The sequence below is a fragment of the Netta rufina genome, assembly GCF_964035555.1.
Source record: "Netta rufina genome assembly, chromosome: 2".
NCBI lineage: Eukaryota > Metazoa > Chordata > Aves > Anseriformes > Anatidae > Netta > Netta rufina.
In genome coordinates this window covers 135,527,482-135,549,867 of record NC_140124.1, presented here as the reverse complement: position 1 = coordinate 135,549,867, position 22,386 = coordinate 135,527,482, and the positions used below count along the sequence as shown (strand labels likewise).

At 41.0% G+C, this 22,386-nt stretch overlaps 2 protein-coding genes across 3 annotated transcripts; both read left to right on the top strand.

The window, feature by feature from the left end:
* Nucleotides 1-65: 65 nt before the first annotated feature.
* Nucleotides 66-15,465, top strand: MTERF3 (mitochondrial transcription termination factor 3). Of its 2 annotated transcripts, XM_084282714.1 has the most exons (8): nucleotides 66-107; nucleotides 414-762; nucleotides 2,906-3,058; nucleotides 4,043-4,232; nucleotides 9,645-9,792; nucleotides 11,069-11,140; nucleotides 13,774-13,935; nucleotides 15,210-15,465. In XM_084282714.1, exons 2-8 carry the CDS (start codon nucleotides 435-437, stop codon nucleotides 15,402-15,404), a joined length of 1,248 nt encoding a protein of 415 aa, XP_084138840.1. In that variant the 5' UTR covers nucleotides 66-107; nucleotides 414-434; the 3' UTR covers nucleotides 15,405-15,465. The 2 variants fall into 2 exon arrangements, with proteins under 2 accessions (XP_084138840.1, XP_084138841.1); XM_084282715.1 differs by lacking the exon at nucleotides 66-107 and having other exon boundaries at nucleotides 118-762.
* Nucleotides 15,466-17,635: 2,170 nt separating this feature from the next.
* Nucleotides 17,636-22,160, top strand: UQCRB (ubiquinol-cytochrome c reductase binding protein). Its single transcript, XM_084281371.1, has 4 exons — nucleotides 17,636-17,694; nucleotides 18,797-18,868; nucleotides 20,654-20,820; nucleotides 21,918-22,160. Exons 1-4 carry the CDS (start codon nucleotides 17,676-17,678, stop codon nucleotides 21,993-21,995), a joined length of 336 nt encoding a protein of 111 aa, XP_084137497.1. The 5' UTR covers nucleotides 17,636-17,675; the 3' UTR covers nucleotides 21,996-22,160.
* Nucleotides 22,161-22,386: the final 226 nt, after the last annotated feature.

Sequence of the window (22,386 nt, the reverse complement as noted above, 5' to 3'; positions counted from 1 at the left end):
AGGAGATGGGATGTCCCCTCCGCGCCCGGACACCCCTCTGCTTGCCTCGGGATGGTTCCGCCGGCAGCACGCGGGCCGTGTGGGGAGGAGGGCGCTGAGAGGGGCAGGTGAGGCGGCGGCGCGGCCCCGGCGGTCGTTAACGGTCCCCAGCGGCCGTTAACGGCTCCCAACGGTCCCTGAGGGCCGTTAACGCCCCCCAACGGTTGCGCTCGCCCCCCTCCCATGCCGGGCTCGGTGGCTGTGGAGGCGGTCAGCCCTCCGCTGGGGGGGTTCGTGGGGTGTGCGGAGCTCTAAAATGGCTGCCCGGGGGGCGGCGGGCGCCGTGAGGGGTAACCAGCGCTCCGCCGGCTGAGGCCTTCCTCCTCCTCCTCCTCCTCTTCCTCCTCTTCCTTCTGCCCCTTCTCTCCCCGCAGGATGCCCGGCTGAGGTGGAGGATGGCGCTGTGGGCCCGGCCGGCCGCCCGCTGCTGCTGCTGCTGGCTGCAAAGAGCCCGCTTAACGGCCCCGCAGAGGCTGAGGAGCTCCAGCGAGGCGGTGCAGGCACGGCAAGGGGCTGCCCCGCTGGCTCTGCTGGCCTCTAGGCGCGGCTTTCTTCTGTGGGGATGGCAGACGTACAGATATGTAGCCGTAGAGAACTGTTCGCAGGCTGCCAGTGCCCAGGATGGATCCTCGTCTTCACCGGAAAGTAATTTGTTGCCAGTAAAACAGGAACAAGTGAAACCAGAAACAATCCCTGACCTGAACACAGAAATACTGTGTGAAGGTAAGAGGACTCGAGGATACCTTTTCTTATTAATCTTCAAGTCATGTTTCTTGTGTTGCCTTTAGCTCTCTTTTTTTGACCAGTTTAATTAAAATATTTATCTGAATTTCATGATTTTCACTTAGCTTTTGCCCCATAGCTAACGTAGAATTCCTGTGATAGCCCTAGCCTATAAAGAGTACCTTTAAGCTAAAATAAAATACAGCATGCTGGGTAGAAACCTCAGTCTGGAGCAGCCAACTAAGGAACTTCTCATAACTACTTGTAGTAGCTGAGCAGGTGTCAGGGAGGCCACTCCCAAAGCAGCTCACACGTCCTGAGGGGTGTTTCAGGATGATTAGGAATGGGCAACAGGAGGCAGCAGAGGGTGAAGCCTCCTTAAGAACTGTCACGATGAGAAATGCTCCCTCAAACCCTCTGCTGAGGGAAGGCAGATAGATGCGAGGTCTCCTTGGTGTCGTTGCCCTGACAAAATAGCATCACTTTCTTCCAGTAAACATTTTCTGAGTGGCATTTCTTTATCCGTACTCAGATACATATATCTGAGGGGGGATAAAGTATCCCACCCTCTGCAAAATGGTTTTAGGAACCATATGCTGAGGAAACTTGATCTGGAGTTATTAGGCAGTCCTGTATATTCAGATTCGGCTTTGAGTCCAGCCAGCTTGGATCCTACAGAGCTTATTTTTGGGGTGGCTCAGAGCTGCAGCTGAGGTCTGTGTGTTTTTGCAGCTGGTTCTGGAAACAGTGCTGCACCAGAGCTGACAGGTCAGCCAGCTTGTGTGTGTCCACACCTGCGACACAGTTGATCTACGTGCCGGATTTTTATCCTCAGGCAGACTTACTGGTGTGCGTGGAGTAATTTGCCTAGTTGGCAGTGCATAATGGGAGAGACATAGTTGGTTTGGTTTTATCATTTTTTTCATCATTTGAGGCCTGTTTCCTGATAGGAAAATAGATTCAAAGAACTTGGAACAGCCAAAAAATGCATGTCTAACAAAAAAAAGGTAGCAAAAAAGTGCTACCAGAATGGACCTTGGTGTGTTTTGGTTTGGTTCTGAAGGGAAATGCTTCATATGCATACAAATTCATAGAGAGCTGTTATTACTGTTTAAGCTGTTAATGTTGCTAAAAGTGTTCCACTGTGCTTCTGTTGATGAGGCTTTGAGAAAAAAAAGGTGGTGAGAGCTGCAATAATTGAGCTAGTCTACGCAACTTTTCCTAGAACATCAGAATCTTCCTGCTGGTTTTGGAACTTCTTGTTTAGGTGTAGCTTTGTGTTTTCAACACAGAAGAGCGTCACCTTAGTTTCTAGGAAATTGTTGTGCTAAGGAACAGGACACAGAAAATTGCCATCCTGAGGAGTTTATAATTAGTACGGGTGATCAGCTTGACCATTGAGGTGAATGCTAGCGGTCAGCCTGCAAGACAGCAGTCTTGATCTGTGTGCTGTGAGCTTCTGTCAGTGGAAAAATAAATGAGTTTAGAGATTTTTTTTCAAAAAAAGACAGAGTTTCTGTGACTTTGAACACAGTTAAGTGGAAGCAAATATAATGATGCTTACTTGGAAACCTTAATGAGTAGGCAGAGCTCTGTTTCTTTGGCTGTCAGAGCTGGTGGCAGTCAGCAGCCATCCCGTAACGGGTAAGACATGATGGCTCAGTTGGAGTTGGCTGTGAAATGCCTTGAAGGTCAGAAACAACTGCAGCTCAAGCATTGAATTTGGAGAAGGAGCCGGGTGGTGCGGTTTTCAGGCTATGAAAAATCTTTGTGTTAGCTTTTGGTTTGGATGTAATCAGGCAAGATTAAATCTGTGGAGGCATGAAAGAAGACTTCAGGAAGGTGAAGTGATCTGTTGTGTGCAGTGATCAAGCTGGGAGACCAAAGGCAGGCTACGTAGGGGCTAAGCTTGGATTTGGCCATGTGAGCAAGACTTGATGGGCAGTGGCAAGGCAGTGTTCCAGAAGCAAAAACTGGGAGCAGAGCCTGTTTTCATATGTTTTCACACAGCAATAGTTTGGCTGTTCATCTCTTGCAGAGTGTCCTTGCATTTTGAAATGGATTCAAAGATCTGCGTAGGGTTTGAAGGGAACAGCTTTGTCATTCACAAAATGCACTTTGCTCTTCTGTGTTTATTTCCTAGACTGGGATGATGTTCCACCTTCATCTGCTTTGGAGGAGATTTCTGAGGAAGAAGCCGTGCAGATCCTTGCGGACCCACTTCTTCCCCTTCAGTCTTCCACGCTCCGAGATTATGTTGATCACTCAGAAACACTAACAAAGCTTGTCCAGCTAGGTATGTGTGATTTTGTTTGTGTGGTTTCTTTGTGCCTGGAGCTTTGGAGTTCCTGTAATTTGGGCTTTGATCTTAGTGGTGGCTTTGTAAATTTGAAAATTTCAAGCTATAGGAGCAGTGACTATTGCTACAGGCAGCAGAATGTTATGCAGGGTGAATGGAAAAAGGGAAAAGGTGGTATGGCTTACTGAATGCTGTATTAGTTAGAGACAAGGCTGCCTAGCTCTAGTCCCTTAACGTATCTCCAAGAGCTTCTGGAGGTAGGGAGCACTTTGTGCACGTTGGTTGGTCTTTTAATTCAGGCTGGATAACGATTTTTTAATTCGCTGCAAAAGACACTGCAGCTCTCTGTTCCAGGAAGGAAGGAGAGTGATTGCTATGCAGAACTGTAAAAGTGGGGCACAGTAGACTGAAGAGGAAAGAATGAGGGGGTGGGAGAGAACTTCAGTTTTCATCAAAAAGCATTTGGACTGTGCAAGAAAGATAGTTGAGTCGGAGGCTGCTGGCTTCTTCCTCGCTTCCCAGAAGCACAAGGAATACCAGAAAGCTGGTGAAACAAATGTTTGCGATGGGGAGATCTGGCACTGTGCAGTAAGAAATTGGTGTGTGAAGCACTCACTGCAAAATTGTCCCAGGTATAGCGGAGTTAGGAATTCCTTGTACAGATGCTTCCGTGCGACAAGAGTAGGTCACTGCGTGTGGCACGTACTGGTGTGTTTGATTCCTCACGTGCAGGATTCCTTGGAGATGTCATCCTTCGGAAAATAATCTTAGCAAAAGTCTGAAACCAATCTGCTTGTTTTATCTGGAATACCTCCATCATATAGGAGGTGTCATGACCTTACTGTGTTAAGCAATCAAAGTATGCTAAATAAATGAAGAAAAAAAGAATAGTCCTAGAAACATCAGCATGCGTTTCTGAGACATTTATAGGGAATGAGGTCTGTGTTTAATTAAAACAGTATCTTGTTTTATTTGTTGTAGGAGTTGACTTATCCCAAGTGGAGAAACGTCAAAAGGCAGGTCAGCTCTTACTGACCTTGGACTTCGAGAAAGATATAAAAAAAATACTCCTGTTCCTTAAGGATGTGGGTGTAGAAGACAATCAGCTGGGACTGTTCCTGACCAAAAATCTGTACATCCTTGGTGAAGATCTGGAAGCTCTTGAAACCAGGTATGCCTTTTACGTAGCAACAGGATGTTAAGCCCCAGGCCTTGAAGATGTAGTTTTGGAGTTGTCTTAAGCTTGTCTGAACGCCCGTTGTGGCTGCTTACTTCCTCACTCAGTCCCTTGGCTCTGTGTTCCTTTATCATCAGTCAGCATTAACGTGGTGGCGGTGTTGTGAGTCAAGTCAACCCCCTGATCCATCTGAAAACTGACCATTACCAGAATTTATTAAGTTTTCAGTCAGATTTGTGAGGTGTGTGGCTGTGTGCTGTTAGTTTCCATACAAAGGATGAGGAGAAACATACCTTGGAAAGGAGGAGAAACAGAATAAGACCATCTCTTTTGGTAGCTGCTTGAAACTCACCAAGGAGACTGCCCCTTGAATACATGTTAAGATTTTGTGCCTTGATTTATCCCTCTGTAAGGATGTGCTTGGGACTGCATCAGGCCAAGTACTTGAATGGGCTTAACTCGTGGGTGTGGGGCTGCTCAGCCACCTCTCTCCATGCAGTTGTTGCTTACGTGTTGCTTAGTTGTTGGTTAAGTGAATCATGTTGCGGACTGGCTTGCAATAGCAAGACAGGTATGAATTTGGAAAAGCAAGGATTGCTCTACTAGGCAAGAAGCTGTCAGGAGAGGTTGGATAGCATCAGCTGTGGGTAAGGGTATAGTGGGAATGCTCAGTAGTGCTGTGATCAGGGAGTAAGATACCTGAGTTGACCAAACCTTTGCTGGGTATCAAGGCATACACCTCTTTTAGTCCTTCCATGAGGAACCTTGACATTTGTGGGTTACGAGCAGGGAGGAGGGGGAGGCCAAGACATGGCTGGCAGCAACTTCTACTGGTGCACAGAAAGGGTTTGTGCAGAGGTTCTTTGAGTCTGCTGTGTCTGGAGATGGAGGCAATCGCTGCTGCTCGTCAGGTGCAATTCTTATGCTATCCGTGTGCATACGTGCCTGTGCTCACCCTGCAGCAGTTTCTGGTGTCCTACTTACCTGTCCAGCACTGGTGCAAAGATCGGCTGTTCAGGCTAATATGTCTGTTCCTGTCTCTGCCGCAGAAGAAGCAGCTTGCCATCCTAGGCTACTCGCTTTACCAATGTCAGATTAGATTCCAAAATTATGTTCCCTGAGGCTTCCATTAAGTTGGAGAACAATGTAAACCTCTTTTTCTATATTGTTGTCGTCAGATGTTGATTGCGCATGTAGTGATCTGCAGATGGGGAGATACTGATGACTGGGCATGGATTTTGTCTTCTGTCAATCAGACTTCAAAACCATATTCTATACGGTTTTACCTTGTAGATTCTGCAGTAAAAGAAGCAGAACAAATCTTTTCTGTGCTTAATTTTAGTAGCAGCACAGTGTTTTGGTGCCTTTTTTTTTCCTGTTGTCCAGCCCAAACTGAACACAAGACTACCGGGAACCAATTTTCATTGTTTGTGTGTTCCCACTTGTATTGCACTAGACTGTCCCTTGGTGTCATTCAAGCTTGTATGTGCATAAGGATAAATGCCAGTCTCTTTAGATCTCATGTCTTAGACCAAAGCTTATGTAGTTAGCTGCTTTTTGGAGTTGGGGTGTTTTTTGTTGCTAATGTGTTGGTTTTTTTTTGTTGTTTGTTTGTTTTTTTTAAAGCTTCTTCATGTGTGTATGTGTTTACCAAAAACCCCAAAGGTAGAATGGTTTATTTTTTTAAGAAAAGTCATTGTGTTTGTGGGCCTTTATTCAGGAACTGTAAGAGAAACAAGCCGTTTTCTCCATTTACTGTCAAACTCTTGTTTTCTGCACCACTCTCTCCTAGTCCTCTCTAGTCTTTTTCAATGTCTTAGATTTAGAATCTGTGTACTGCAGACTGTGCTTGATGCAGTCTGACTTTCTAGAGAACACTTAGAACATGCTGCGTTCTGAATATACTAGCTATTTGACTGAAAGTAAGCAGTGAGGAAATCAGATAGATGTGTGCACATACTCCTTTTTTTCCAGCAGCCTGGTCTAGAAAGTTGTGATTTGTGTCAGTCATAAACTGAAGTCTCACTGTTAATTTCACTGGTTTTAGTGTTGTCTGAATCAAGCTGTTTAGTAGTATTGTTTGTTCTCTGCCAACAGTGGAACATCGTCTTCAGTGGCCATTATTTCAATACCAATTCTTTGTCTGAGCATATATCTAAAGATATAATGGGATAATACTGTTTTGTTTGTTTGTTTGTTTGTTTTAAGTAGCTTTATAAATCTGTAGCTGAGTTGAAGGGATAATGGTGGGTAAAACAAGAATATTGAGGAGCTGTGTGCCTGGCAGGGTCCAAAATGTTACTGATGGCAGCAGTTCGTTCTTCTTATGTCTAAAATCAACCATTGTGTTTTGCCACATGCGTGTGCGCCTTGGCTGCTTTTACAAAGATTTCAAATGTTTGTGCACCGGGTTCAAATTAGGGTGCTGGGCTTCATACTGCAGTGGCTGAGATACCTGTGCTGATGCTTGGTCTTACAGTTGTAACTGAAGCCTGTTCTCAGTATTTTGGGGCTGTTAACTTTGGAGGATTATTTGCAGAACTTCAAAGATAAAGTTTGTATCTGTGGCAGAAAATCACGTTAAGATAGGAGATACTCAAGGTACCAGCTCTAGACTATAGGAGTGTACTCTACTGGTTTCTCTTGTAGTTACAGATATCCTACCTTTCTTTACTCAGCTGTGTTTGTTTGTTGTGTACCTTTTAAATAACAGATTGTGAAATTGAATTAATTCATTCTTCTGATACATACTTTCATTAGGTGTGTTGACTATAGAAAAAATGCAGGAGAATGGACACATTCTCAAAATTACATTAGGCATTGCATTAATTCAGTTCTTCTTTTGCAGAACAACTCTTTTGTGTGCTTACATGCTTTGTAATGAACTCAAGATATCTTGGTATTTAGAAAATCTAGAAAAGAAAGGCTGCCTGCTTAGATTTTGCATGTAGTAGCTGTCCAAGACAGAAATCTGAAAATACAGCTTTTTGGAAACAGGTATACCAGCAGATTCAGGTCTAATGCAGACCTGGCTTTTCCTTTTCTCCTCCATTCCATCCTTTTGTTCAGTAAGTGGCCTTTCAGAAACAGCATCCAGAAAGAAAGTAGCTGATTTTTCAGCAGTAGTCCTGAGCTGAGATCGTCTGAGTTGCCTGTACTCTCCTGAAGAGTGTAGTTTTTGTTCTGATAAGCATTGTAACTCACCTGTGAAGTCAGATTTGTTTTTCAGTGACTGTCCTGTGTCACTATTTAGTTAGCAAAATGAGGGCTGAACAGTACAATCCAATTTCTTCTTATTCAACAGCTTGAATTTTCAGTAAGTTTATCTCGCTTTGACATTGATGAATGGTTTAATGTAATCTCTAAGGTAAGCGTGCTGCAGAGGGTGAGTGTGGCTCAGATAGCTGTCTTTGAAAGCTGAGTATCACCTTCGCATAAACGCTTTGCTGCAGATGGACACGGTATTGGTTACATCACTCTGGAATGTTTTATTGCTGTGGATTCCGTGTTGCCAGGAAACAAAACACAAATTTCAATAGATTTGGCATTTGACTTCAGATAAACACTGCAAAAGTCAAAACATTCCATAACTCATAACAATTCTGACAGTTGCAAATCAGTGTCTGCACTGCAGCTGCACCAGATGCTTTGTTTTTACGGTGTTGTTAATGATGACTTAGAACTGCTAACATGCTACACACAACTGCTGACTGCTGTAGGAGAACGAGGGCTGACCTTGGTGCCGATGCTCACAGAGCTATCTCAAGCCCTGGTCAGACTGAATGACTGTTCTTCTCTGATATACCATCGCCTAGAGTCAGCTGATTATGATCTTGATGTCCCTCTTGGAGACTTCTTGCCTTTCCAGGTCGTAGAGAAGTGCTTCAAGTATGAATCTTAATGACTGGTTCCAGAGATAAAGTAAGGGAATTAGGACAACCAAAAAATTTTTTTATTATTTATCTGCTCATTAAGCTCATTTTCTAGAATGCTTGGCAGTTGTGTCCTTGAAAAATGGAATGGAAGAAGAACAGCATAGCCAAACAGCTTCATTAAAAACATAACAGGATAAATTTTGAAGGCACAATTGTTTCTTTCTGCATCCTGTATTTCTTCCCCCTCCTAATGTCTGTGTCTGTCAGGTTTCTGTAGCCAGTTCCATCAGCATTGTCTGGAGACTAGGCTACTACCTTCTGTGTTGGGATACCTGCTTAGTTACGAATTGGTTCTCTAGATGTTGTTCTTTTATCTTCTCTGAAGAGATTTTTTCACTTATGGTTATTTCATTTTTCAGGGTTTGTGGAAAGAAAGGGAGGCTGTAGTGGCTAGAAGGTACTAGAAGGTACTTTACTTCTTTCTCTCAACAAGACATAATTTAACATGCAGCCTTTTTCCCCCACTATAAGACCAGGCATCTTTTGCTGAGTATCTACTTCTGCAGAATGTTCTGCAGTCCATGCAGTATCTTAATTAGTCAGATGAAATCAGTTCTTGTATGCCCAAAGTTCATCTGATAACAAGTACTTCTGTTTCTGATCATCTGTAACCAAAGGGAACCACTTCACATAGCAGTGTGTTTTTTGTAAATGGTGGCAAATGGGTTAATCATGTCTCTTTTGTATGCTGTATTTTTCCTCCTTTTTTTTTTTTCCTGGGAGCTATGGTAATAATCTGTTGTAAGTAGTACTTGAAGTAGGATTTCACTTTCACTGAATTCAATAGAAATTGGAAAAAGTTTTGAGTTGGAAAGAAAGAAAGATCTGTTAAACATAAAAACTGTAGTCAGCCCCTTCACCTTTCTGACAACCAGATGTTTTGTGACTAAATCCTTGGAGCAGCGACTGAAAAGTAGGGACCTATGGTAACCAAAGTAACTTCAGCTGATTTAGAAATGTCTCTTTGGACAATGTCTCTACAGATGGCATTGTTGTACGATATTTCTCCTCCAGTGCTATTGGCAAAACAGGGATGTATGAGGTATAGTACTCTGTTCTTTCAGCAGTAGAAATGGAATTGATTAAAATAGCAAAAGGCTGTGTATATCTTCTTGTCCATACCCTATGATGATCTATTAATGTGTTTGCAATCTAGGAGACAGGCTGGTAGTTAAATATAGGTTAACATAGTTATCTGCTTAAGTACAGCTGGAAGGAATTAAAATCTGTCTTCGGTATTGACAATCTGCTCTGAGGTTTATTTTACTTCTAATTAATTGGAAGGGATGGTATTTTGCTTTTATGATAACTGCAGATTTCCCCCTAATTATTTTTGGCAGAGTTGCATGTTAATGCTAGAACATCTGTCCGTTTATAAGATACCACTGAGGAATTTAAGCGAGTACTGAATAAATGGAGGCAATAAAATTTTCATCACTAGACTTTTGTTTTGTTTTTGTTCTCTTTCTAGAGTGGCTTACCTAAAATCAAAAAAATTTGGTAACGCAGAAATTGCTCAGATGGTCTCAAGAGCTCCATATTTGCTGTTGTTTTCAGTCGAAAGATTGGATAACAGACTGGGTTTCTTCAAAACTGAACTTGGCCTCAGTGTAAAAAAGGTAAAAACTATACTCTGAAGTCTTTAGGTACCTTGTCAATGACATCTGTAAAGTCTCAGAACATGAATGCTTACATGGCAGTGCTGGCAGGTTATCCATGAGCCCTGCTGATGTTACCAGCATAACACAGGATTGCAGGAAGGTATAACATGATTTTAACCTTCCATAGATGTAATAGGACATCTGACATTCAAAATATGCTTAAGTACAGTTCTTGAAGATGATCAGCTGCAGGATGTTGACAAAGAAGCATGCCTGTACCCAGTTTTATTATTTGCAGTAGTTCACAGGACTGAATCTGTCGGTGCAAGCAATTTTTTAACTTGAAGCAGATTAATTGGCTCTCTTCATCTCTTCGAGATACTGTAACATTTCACTCATCAGTGTTAAATAGTCAAATCTGCAAGTATAATATCAAACTGAATGCCAAGTCATGTGCTAGTTCACCAAGAGTAATCTTCGTTTCTCAGAGTGCTACCACACTGTGACATGCTTAGCAGGTATTTAGCACCACGCTTTGGGATAGTCAGGGGAGCTAGCAGCTGAAGCATCTTAGAATGAGTGGACAATATGAGTTGTTTCCTGCAGTAGCTGGTGATTGCAATAAATGTCAATTTTCAAGGGGGATCGTTTGTTCTTCTGTTGGCTTCTATTAGTTGAAGAGTCATAGCTGTCACAGTGCCTGTTCTTGGCCTTTCCAGGCTTGAGGTAAGAGATGTCTCTGGAAAAGGGTTTAGTCACTGCCTTGTACTCAGGGTGGATTACAAGTAGTCCCATGGCTCAGGGGATGTGGAGTAATTTCTTGTGTTGCCATAATGTTATGGTGTTACTAGATCCCAAAGTAGACAAATAAAGCACTGCAGTTGAAAAATCCTTTTATAGCCTCTAGCAGGTAGTGTTTTGTTTACTTCTCTTTAAAGAGATGGGGAGAAACAACTCAAGCACCAAGAGAGGGCTTTTCAGCATGATATCTACTTCTGGAGAGTGGTTTTACTCCTTCTCCCCATCTGTTTTATAGAGGCTATGGTATTTTTTGTTCTCCAAATTAACGTGACATTTGGGTAACATTTGCATTTTAATACATAACTGTTTCCTGCAAACTCAGCTTTGGGCTAGAGAGAAAATGAAATGCAAGTGAAAATGCATTTCTCTTCCAATTGGAAAAAAAAAATCCTTTTTTTTTTTTTTTTTTTTTTTTTTTTTTTTTTTTTCAGATATATTTGCAACTGTGCTTTCATGGTAATCTTTCCTTTGTGTGTGTTTTCCCTAATTGCAGACAAAGGATCTGGTAATTCGTCTGCCAAGACTACTGACTGGCAAATTAGAGCCTGTAAAGGAGAATCTTCAGGTAAGTTTATTAGAAGAAGTTAAAAATATACTGAGTACCTGCATAGTTTGAGTTGACAGAAGATAAAATTCCCTGGAAAAGAATCCTGTACAGAAAGAATTTAATGAAATAATTTTAGTGAAGATGGAAAACAACTGAGGATTTTGTCAGACCACTTCTTTTCCTCTGCGGTTTGCCAGTCAGTGTACAGCATACGTGAAACAATGTCTTGTTCTGTTTTCTATTCTGATGTAGGTTACAAACTTCATCTGGGTCCCTTCCTGCCAGATTTTGGTATCTGATGACACAAATTGTTACCCGTTTTTTTTTTTTTTTTTTTTTACAATGAGTGAAAAATAGGGCTTGCTCTCTCCTTTTTTTTTTTTTTTCTTAATTACTATGTTTTTTTGCTAACTCGAATTGTTCATGAGGATTTAGGAGCAAGAAATGTGCGTTTGATTATTTTCCTCTTGGCAGGTAGCTAGTCTGCCAAAATGTGCATTTGACACCTATTGTCTGATAGCAGATGGTCGTTATTAACAACTGTTGGGTAAATAACTTCAAACCCACAGGGACTCCTTTCCCCTTTGAAAATGTAACTGTGTATTGGTTTAATTATTGTGCTGTAAAGCCAGCTAGGCCAAACAGCATGATGTAGTCTAACAATTTGAGAAGTCCCATTATCCTATAATGCATAACTATGAATTAAAATATATAATTTTCACACAGACTCACTGCTCTGAAACCATTAAGCACTGGGAATCTTGCAATCTGAAATGTGTGTGTGTGGTAAGGGAGGAGACTGGAAAGTAACAGCCTGTTCCAATTAATACTGCTTTCTTTTTAATGAACATTGTTTCCACAGGCTGGGGATTCAGTATATTATGATGAATGTGTTTTTCGAGACTCGCAGTTCTATCTGACTATCTTGCCTATCTGCAAGGAAATACAAAGTGTAGCATCCTTATTTTTAACGTATGTTATGAAGAGAGGAGAAAGAATTTCAAGTCCTTGATATCTGAATCTACTGATAATTAGAAGCTCTGTTTTTTCAGGAAGCTGGATGTTTCTGACTCAGAATCTGAAGTCAGACCTGTGTGATTTAAGCTGGTCGTGAGCAAGCAGCATTCTCAAAGCATAACCCTGTAACACTGCTTCAGGAATGATTTGGTGCTACCCCTCACTGAGCGGGCTGCTAATTGGAAATAAAGGCTGCAGCTCATGTTGGCTGTCAAAAGATACCAATCACGGACTAAGCAAGCTCAAGGATAGAATATTCCATCCTCCAAAGGTCTCTTCAAGCACAATTAGAGATTCACTGAGAGGGTAAAGCTGGAAAGTTTGCATTATCACCATCTGTTGTGGGAATCATGTAGGGTGTGTTGATCATTGCTAGGACTTGCACAGTAAGGATATTAGCATACATGGTATAGCTACTGAGTGTTAAATATATTATCTGAGTGCAATCAAAGCAAATTACACCTGAGTTCACTATTTATGTCGAGGAAAATGTTTCACATAGTAGAACAGAAAAGGCAAAGGGACTTGCCACAGTTAACTGCAGTGGGGTCGGCTGTATGGCTCCGGTGAGCTAACAAGAAGTCTTACTTGCAGTCATATTTCTTACTGCAGTAAGCTGCCCCCTGCTAACTCAGATCTGTGGAAGGCATCACAACAGTGCAAATACATCTCTACATATTTGAATGCCATCGTAGTCGGTTAGTGTTCCTTGTGGTACACAAATATTATAAAGCAGTTAAGGAAGAATCAGGAGTCGAAAGACCTGATTAAAGTCATCTCTAGAAACAATTGCCTGTAAAGGCCTGGAAATCCTACAGTATCTTCAAAACCCAGTTCCGTACCCTTCCCTCTGCTTTTGCCAGGCAGTCCTGGAAGAGAGCGGGCTTGGCACATCAAACTGGACACACAAAAGCACCATCTTTGTGCCAGCTGTGAAGAAGTACCTGAGCTGGATTTGAAAGTCTGGCTGTGTTGCCTGGCAAGCCCACCCAATTCATGACGGAAAACAAGCTCCTTGTAAATGTCACTGGAGGATAGAAGAAATGGTTGAATTACCAGACACTCTTCTATGCTGAATTCCTTTCTCAACAACTCAGTGAACTGTTTGCCATCCTGCGTGTCGGGAGGAGTTCTCATGATTTTATTGAAAAAATCTGTTTTGTTTTTCCTTTTGGGAAACCATAATTGCAGTCAAGGCAGTCTTTGAAAAAGACATCTTACTTTAGACGTGAACCAACTGTAAAATAAACCGAATACACTGCGTATTCTACACAACTCTCTCAGGTTCAACTTAGGAAGGATTCTCAGGGGAGAGTTTTTGTGCTCACAACTGCCATGTGTACTGAGACACAAGCGTTTTTGTTCATATCTTGGACAAAGAGAAAAATAGATAGCACTCACAGAAGCCGTCTTAACTTCAGGAATACTCCATAAGCAAATTGCACTTTAATGCAGGATGACAAACAGTTTAAACTCTCTGACTTCAGAGAACTGGAAGATGATGATATGGCTTGCATTCATATTGCCATGTGACAAAGGGTAGAAGAATTTTGCATGAGTTTATTTCAGTGGCATGTTAAAATAAGCTGTTTGCTGTAGCTGACTTTGGAAAATCAAATTCTACTCTCTTTCAGGTTTGTCAAATTGAGTTTGGTTTTCAACGTAACGAAATTCAACAGATAGCGTATAAAACCCCCAAGATTTTAACTGCAAGTAGAAAGAGACTCCGACAGACGTTTGACTACCTGCACAACATCATGGGCATTCCCCACCACATGCTTACTCGCTTTCCTCAGGTGAGCTGTTAATCCGGGGATATGTTGTAGGTGCTGTGTGCATCACTGTTTCACTAGGTTGGTGAAAGTGGAGGCCTGCTGTATGCAGGACACACAATTCTTCAACTTACGTGTGGCTTTTACTTTAATTGGGAAGACTTTTATTAACAAGTCAGCAACCATTGAGTATTCAAGTGTAAAAGTGCCTTTCTTCTCTCCCTTGTGTATGTGCCCTCCCAGCCCCGCGTCTGGTCAATTTTAAGTTTTTGACAGAAATAATCATGCCTGTCTCTTTTGGATTCATAAAAGAGAATTAATAGCAGCTTAGGGATTCCTTGTCCTGAAATCTTCTGTGTAGAGACATGAAAAGAAGACAGATTGTGCAGAGGATCTGCTCAGTAAACAGGATAAACATATAACCATTTATTTCATGTTTGCCGAATTAAAAATTAAATTTTGTACATCCCAAGATCTGAAAATATAGTTTAAAGGCAAAGAAGTTTTATCCTTTATGTGGTCGGATTGACCTTTCTTCTGCTGCAGCAATAAACAGTGAAAATAAATGAATTTTTTGATGATTTTTGTTCCATCTTCTCATTAAAGTTATTTCCTCACAAACTGAAAGTTCAAAGTATTTCTCACTTCATCAAGCGCTGACAGGCAGTCACTCTAACTTCTTACAAGGAAAAAAAAGTATAAATTGCTACTTCCAAACTGCAACAACACTCCTCCTAAAGCTAATGCTAACCGATTCTAATTAAACTGGCTAAAAAGCCAAACTTGTATGGGGAACTATGACTCCTCGTCTGGATTTTGGCTACTTATCTTGGTATCTAACATATCTTAGCACCAGCGCTTTCTATAACTCCAGTCCATGTCTCACTTTTGTCCTCTTTCACCTGTAAATGATCACAAGTCCTGTTCACTTCCTTCTCAGTTGTCTTATCATGGCTTTGTGGTGCTTCACCTCATTATTTATGGTCTCTCTTCGGAAGAGTAAGTGGTTAGTTTCTTCCACTCTGTGTTGTTGGTGTGGTCAGTCTTTCCTTTCTCTGTTCTTCCTTGTCATCTTCAAAACTAGTGAATTTCATGACACAACTAGGGCAGCTGAGCCTGTCATTTTTGTATTTAAGTACAACCTACCTGATGGTTGACATAAATAAGGGGAAAAAGATGTAAAATATTTTCTTGCTAGATCCCTAGTTTGTCTAAAAACATGCTCTTGTTTTTTAGATTGATCAAAATCTGAAATTTAGACTACCTAAAACATTCTCCCCTTTTTTTTTCTTTTTTAGGTTTTCAACACAAAGCTATTACGAATCAAAGAGAGACACAAGTTTCTTACATTTTTGGGAAGAGCCCAGTATGACCCAGCAAAACCCAGCTACATCTCTCTGGACCAGCTAGTATCCTTGCCGGACGAGGTGTTTTGTACAGAGATTGCCAAAGCCTCTATACAGGACTTCGAAAAATTCTTAAAAACGATTTAATTATTAACACATGTAGAAAGGAATAGAATAAAGTTGTAAAATAAACATTTTTTAAAAATGCTCCCTTTTATGGTCTCAAACTTTTTTAATTATTTGTTTAAGTCATCATTATTTATGAAACACTTGTAGGATGTAAAGGCATATGGTAACTTTGTGGTGAATTAAAAGGATTAGGTAAGTATATGTTCATTTTTCTTGATGTGATCCTTGTAATTAATTGCTAACTTTTAATTCAGTATGAATGATGGAGCATGCTAACAAAAGTAAATCAAGGTGATTTTTCTTTTCTTTCAATAACTTCAGAAGCTTGGGAGATGGAAAAAATGGTTAATCACTTTATTTTTTCCCCAGTCATCTTAAGAGCTAGTAATGTTATTTGTTCTTTTAAACAGTAAAGAGAAGTACAGTATGACATGTGAAGCCCATATAAAAGAAGGCGCTATTCAACAGGTTACCCAGGTGTTTCCTTGTAAAGCTGGCTGCTGAAGTTAGTATCCTAAAAGCTGTACAGTGAAATTAGGCTTGAAACGTAAGAGAAAATCAGCAAATTGAATCTAGGCAAATTATAAGAAGAAAAGCTCCTTCTAGCCTTCTAGATTTCAGGGACACGTCTAGTTTTAAGTCACTTTTGCTTAAGCACTGTTGAGAGCCAGAAGCAGTTTTACTCCACCCTGATGTGATTTGTATGGCTTTAGTATAGAAGTAACCAACTGTGCAAAAAAAAAAAAAAAAGCTATAATGTGTACTTAATTGATACTTATCTTGCTCAGTTATAACTGAAGTAAAATAGAAATGGTGGGAGTATTAAAAGTAGTTAATATTATCAGTGAATAAACCACGTTAATACAGAGTTACGAAATGTTTCACAGTGTATTTGAGCAAAGTGAAGAAACTAACTTTGCACAAATGCAAACTAATAGAAACTTGTAAACAATAAACTATTCTTTCAGTTAAAATAGGTCAAGAAATTGAAATCCAGATGTTGTCTTTTGTATTTAAGCTTTTTATTTCATTAAACTGTCGTTGTTTTTTTTAAGGTTAGTGTTGGAACTTAAAATACCCATTTGGGCCACAGGAGTAAAAGCCTGAAGATTCTGACTGCAGAGAGCAGAATAAAATGCAAAAGGTTAAATTCCCCTAATCAGGGGGGAATACAGTAACGTTAAAGGGCAGTTTAAAGAACAAGAGGAGCAGTGAGTTCTCAGCATCACAATCTGGGACTTTTACCGAGAATAAAAATTAAAATTTGAATTGCAACACCACCCAAGGTAAGGAATAGCATCAGGATAAGCAGTATATGGGTTGATTTACCAGAGTATCTTCATTTCAAATGCAGGAAAAAGCTGTGTTGAGTGTCTGTCATGATGCTCTCCTGTTCTGTTCTGATCACCACAGCGATCACTGAGTCCTCTGTCGCGTTGGCTGCTCCTGCTGGAGGTGCACAAATACCAGCTGAAGTGGTGGCTGAAAATGGGCTGGCTGAACCCTTCCCCACTCCTTCCTTTCAAAGCGAAGGATCTAAATCTAACTTAAGATCAGATTTTAAATATTAAATGCTAATAAACTATAGTCTTCAAACAATCTAGTAAGAGTAATGATTACAGGAAACGTGTGCATTCATAACACTAAATTAGCTTGGTTTTGCATTTACTTGGCTGCCCTTAGCACTATTAGCGTGTGATAAACCATTACTCATTACAGAATACATATGAAACTTGGGATATCTTAAACTTTGAGCTTTTAATTTAGATGTAAAAAAGAACACCGCTGCCACAGCTAAAGGGGTTCCTTGAAATGTTAACTGTGTGAGCTTATGCCAAAATAGCTTCCCAGAAACACCGTGAAGAAAGACAACCGAGAGAAGTGCTAAAAGAAAAGAGAAGAGGGGGGAGAAAAGGCTTTTCTGAGTTATATCAAATACTTTTTGGCTGCACGCTGACAGAAATTTCCGACAGCGCTGCTCCTGCTGCGGGCACCGGCTGCCTGAAGGGCGCCCTGAGTGCTGCTGCGAGCCTGCGCGTCGCGCTCAGCCACCTCAAATTGTCTAGCGTGACAAGATTTCTGTTATAAAACAACTTTATTTTCTTTATTTTATTTTTATTTTTGTCTTTAGGAGCGCAGCGGGACGTTTCTTCAGGAACAACCTGCGAGACGCTTCCCCCGGCCCCCGCCCCGCTCCTCCCCTCACGGCCGTGCCCGGATCGAGCCCGCCCCGCCGCGCATGCGCCCTTTGCGCCCCCCCAGCAGGCAGCGCGCCGCGCCGAGGTCAACATGGCGGCCAGGGCGACCGGTGAGCGGGGGGGGCGGCTGGGCAGGGGCTGCGCTGAGGCGCTCCCAGGGGCTGCCCGGGGAGGGTGCGGGTGTCCCGTCACGGGAGGGGCTCACGGCCAGGCTGGACGGGGTTTGGGGCAGCCTGGGCTGGGGGGAGGTGTCCCTGCCCATGGCAGGGGGCTGGGACTGGGTGGGCTTTAAGCTTTAAGGTTCATTTCAACCCAAACTGTTCTGTGATAAGTAGCGGCTTCGGGCTCGGTTCGTTTGGTGTGGTTGCTTCTCAGCTAAAATGTGAAGGTCGAAGTCTGACCAGGCGACATGCTGATAGTGTGCTGCTATTACACATAGCACTGACTTTCTGTATTGGCTGCATAAGGCAGCCCACTTAAAGTCATGAAACATAACCTTGTGTTCACCGCATTACCTGAACTGTGCTGTTTTCAGCTTCCCAGATCCTTGCCGAGTTATATTAATTTGGTACCAAACAGCACTTAACTACACTTAAAACACAACCAACCAACCCACCTTTGATGTCCAAAATCACAGCTAGGAAAAGATCAGTATCCTGCATTTTGCATCCTTCAGTTCTTAAAGCCAACGATTCTTCTGAGGTTTCGGTGTTGACCTTCCCGTTGACTTTGGCAGCTGTTTGGAAAAGCAGGTCTGGAATAGTATTTAAGTAATGGGCGAGGGGAGCAGAAGGTTAACAACATAATATGCTGGTCTTGAAATCGCATTAACCCGTAATGAGAGCTGTGAAACTCAGGTAAACGCTTTGAGAAACAGGGCGGTAAACACTGTGGTGTTAGCTCAGGAAAGAGTTATGGAGCTTAAAGCTGTTGCTGATGTGTTTGGGGATGAATTGTTAGCAGTGTTCCAAGTCTTAAAGCACTCTAATGTTTAAATAGAGTGAAAAAAAGGTGAGAATATCATATGGAACAAGCACTTGTTCTGTATGCTCAGGATCCATGTAAAAGTACTGGAAAACATGCTCAAGTCCAAACCTGACGTGGTGTTGCATTACTGTATGTGAACGAGGTCAACAAATACTTGCATAGTGTCATAGCAGTGTGTAAGGTTGCATTTTATCGTGTTCCCCGACTGATGGCAGTCACTTTCAGTTTCAGGAGGTGGCCGTCTGATCGACAGAATCCGCAAGTGGTACTACAACGCGGCTGGATTCAACAAGCTCGGTGAGTGTTTCATTAAGCCTTAGAAACTTTGCAAGGTTAACAGTCCTTCATCTAGTTATGGTTCATAACTGGTGTATGGATGCACAATTTGTTGCATGTCTTTTTATTAATGTTAGCTACTACTTTTCTTTCAAGAATAAAGTTATCAACACCTTCAGTCACCGTGACTGCTACCTTGTAATGAGACAGTGACTTCTTTTCTGTTGTTTCTGTTTGCTCCCCATTTCAGTGAAATAACTCGTAACAACCAAAGTTAAGTTGGAGCCGTTGAAAAAAACTTTCAGAAAGCAGTCCTGAAAGCTTGATTCTTTATTTTTTTTCCCCACGAAGTTAATTGCATGGGTTAGTACCTGCTAATCTTGTTACCTTCCCAAGGGCTGCATTCCAAACTGGAGAGATTGCTGCTAATAGCAGTTGGTCTGTCTGGGTTACTTGTGCAAAGTATCCAACCTGTATAAAAGGATTTAGCTATTTTTGCACTTTGTATCACTGTAACTTGAGCTGCTGTGTCTCTGGCCTGTATAATGGGAAAGTGGCTGTAAAAATAGTGTTTCCTTAAGTAAAGGGCTTTGCCTTGATGGTATTGTTATTAATTCATCCCTTGTTATTACCAAGTTTGTTTCAACAATATAGATTGCAGAACTGTTCTTGAATGACAAGATAATTTGAATATTCAGAGACTGTTACTAGTACTGGCTGCAGCTTCAGGGCATGATTTAAAGAAGTTTACTTGCCTGCCCCAGGAAAACTAGAAAGAAAAAAGAAAAATGAAGGACTAAAGTTTATTCTTTGGTCACTCACTTCTAGAGGTGAAGTGCTATCCACTGAAATTCTTGATGGCATTTATACATTTGTTCTATTTTCTATGAATGTGACTGAAATCTAGTGGCTAAATTAGCAGCTGTGCTTCTTGTGCCTTTAAACAGAAACTGTAAAACCACACCTTATATTTTCAAGAATATATGGCTCAAAGGAAATTTGTTTTTTACTGGGAGACTTCTGCCAACTTGGTCACGTGAGAGCAAAACCTTTAACCTCAAGGCAGTAGGTCTGCACTTGTAATCTATACCAATTTTAAAATGTTACAGAAGTAACATTTTGTGCTTTGTTACTAATACTGAAATTTCAAGCAGTATTGGTTAAATTTCAGAAATTCTTCACTCCAAAAACTGTGGGGATCTCCTTATGCTGTCAGAAGGCTAGTTACACCTCCCTGAACTACGTTCTGATGGAGGGAAGAAGTGGAAACTCAGGCACAAAAAAAATTCAGTAGGTTCATGTTCCCTTCGCTTGTTGTAGCTGATGGAGATCAAGGCATTATCCTCACTGGAGCTTAGACAATAATTCTTAGGTACTGAAATAGTCACACGTGCAGATGACTGGCCACAACAGAATCAGCTCTTAAACCCTTTGTCTAGACAGTCATCTGAAATCAAGGATATGAAATAAAGTGAACAAAAGTCCACCCATCAGATCCTGAATAGTTACTGTTCTGCATAGATTATGCAAAATATTATGAAATACATTAAATCAAATACCGATTTTCCATATTCCTTCTTAAGAAAAGGATCAAGAGCAATTAAATAGAGTACGTGAATGTCAGCATTCACAATTTGTTCTCTGTGAGCAGTTAGTGGTTCTCTTTGCCTGGATTCTTTTGGTTTTTTTTCCTCAAAATTTTGCGTTTTAAGTGTTATGTCCAAGTTATGCCAAAACACCTGTGTTGGTCCTAAATCTTACTTAGGAACATCAACTCAGTGATAATGTAAAATATCGTTGGTACAGGATTAATGCGAGATGATACGTTTTATGAAGATGATGATGTAAAGGAAGCACTGAAGAGACTTCCAGAGGATCTTTACAATGAAAGAATGTTTCGCATAAAGCGAGCACTCGACTTAAGCCTGAAACATCAGATCCTTCCGAAAGACCAGTGGGTGAAATATGAAGAGGTATGTGTATGGAGTAGCCTCAAGGTGGAGGTCTTTAAGACTGATCATTGTAGTGTCATTGGGATGTTCAGTCTCTTGAAGAGATGCATGTTTACATGTTATTTATAATGAGTGTGCATCTCATGCTATACCTCTGAAAAACACAGCTTTGAAATGCTGTTTAAAAATCTGTATTTTAACATTGGAAATTAAATCTTTTTGCTCAAGATGACGAAGGCTTCAACTACAGCTCAAAACTATAGCACTTCTATATTCAGATGAAATATTCTAAGCTGTCAGGTAAGGAAGTATGCTCTAACTGGCTTGGAAATTCTTTTGAATGAGTTTCTTGTTTTTGTAGAAAATCTTGAGCCAAAGCTTTTATTTATGAAAATGTCAATAATTTAAAGGAAAGCCTTGTATTAAAATAAAAGTCTTACTGTAATTTGAAAACCAAATCAAGCTACACCTTCCTTTTTATTTTTAATTAACATGTTTCTTTGTAGTGGAATAATTCAGACTTTGCATTACTGCTTGTTTCAACTTTCTCCAAATCACCTGGCAGAATTTTTTCACTAAACTTTGGACTGGAAAATAATATAAGAGCATTAATTTCTCGATAGAAGCGGAGGTTGTTTCTTGTGGTGTTCTTGGTCATATTTTGGTATCGACTGCATACGTTGCTTGAGCAGCAATTGATTGGCAGTTATACACAGACAAGGGGTTATGTTTGAATTTGCAGTGCTGTTTAGAAGCTAAGTTCAAAATAAGCTTCTGCAGTGTGAGGAAAATTTAAAGTGGATTTTGCACGCTTGGATATTTGTCAAAAAATATGAAGTTATAGCTGAAGGCATCGTTTGACTTGTTAATGTTGGGGAACCATTAAGAATTAGCAGTGGTTGCATTAGAGTTTGTCATTGCAGACTTGGTAGATGCCAGTCTTACCCTTTCAGAGTGAGTAGTGTAGTTCTTTTTTTCTTTTCCCCCTCTGTAGATTAGTTTGTAGCCAAATCTGAGGAAGAAAGAGAGAGAAGTAATCCGTAGGATGGTTTGAGTTGTTTCTGGACCTCCCTTTGGAGTTGAAGTTAACTAATCTTAAATACTCTCTTCTTTTTCAGGATAAGCATTATCTTGAACCATACCTTAAAGAAGTAATCCGTGAACGGCTTGAAAGGGAAGCATGGAACAAAAAATAACTATTGAACTACTACTTCATGCGAATGTCCACATACTTCTGATATCTCTAAACATTTGGTTATTGAAGTCTTCAGGGAGGCAAATGTGAAGCTGAAGGAATACTTGTTTCAGCTTGTTCATGGGTTCTGTTCATCCAACTAAAATAAACGTGTCAAAGTATAAAATCTCCTTGGAAGACTTCTTTGTAAATGCTAACAGGCTAATGTTCAAATCTTTCCTATGAGCATATACATTACATATTAGTTTAATGGTATGCAGTCTTCATTCCAGCTTCTTACTCTTTTCATAGTGCAGCTGTTTCCTGCAGTTAGAGAGTAAGGTAAGAAATGCCCAGGGCTGTTGCTGCTAGTTGCTCTGTTAACTTAAAATGGGGGTGCTGTTTCCTTTGTC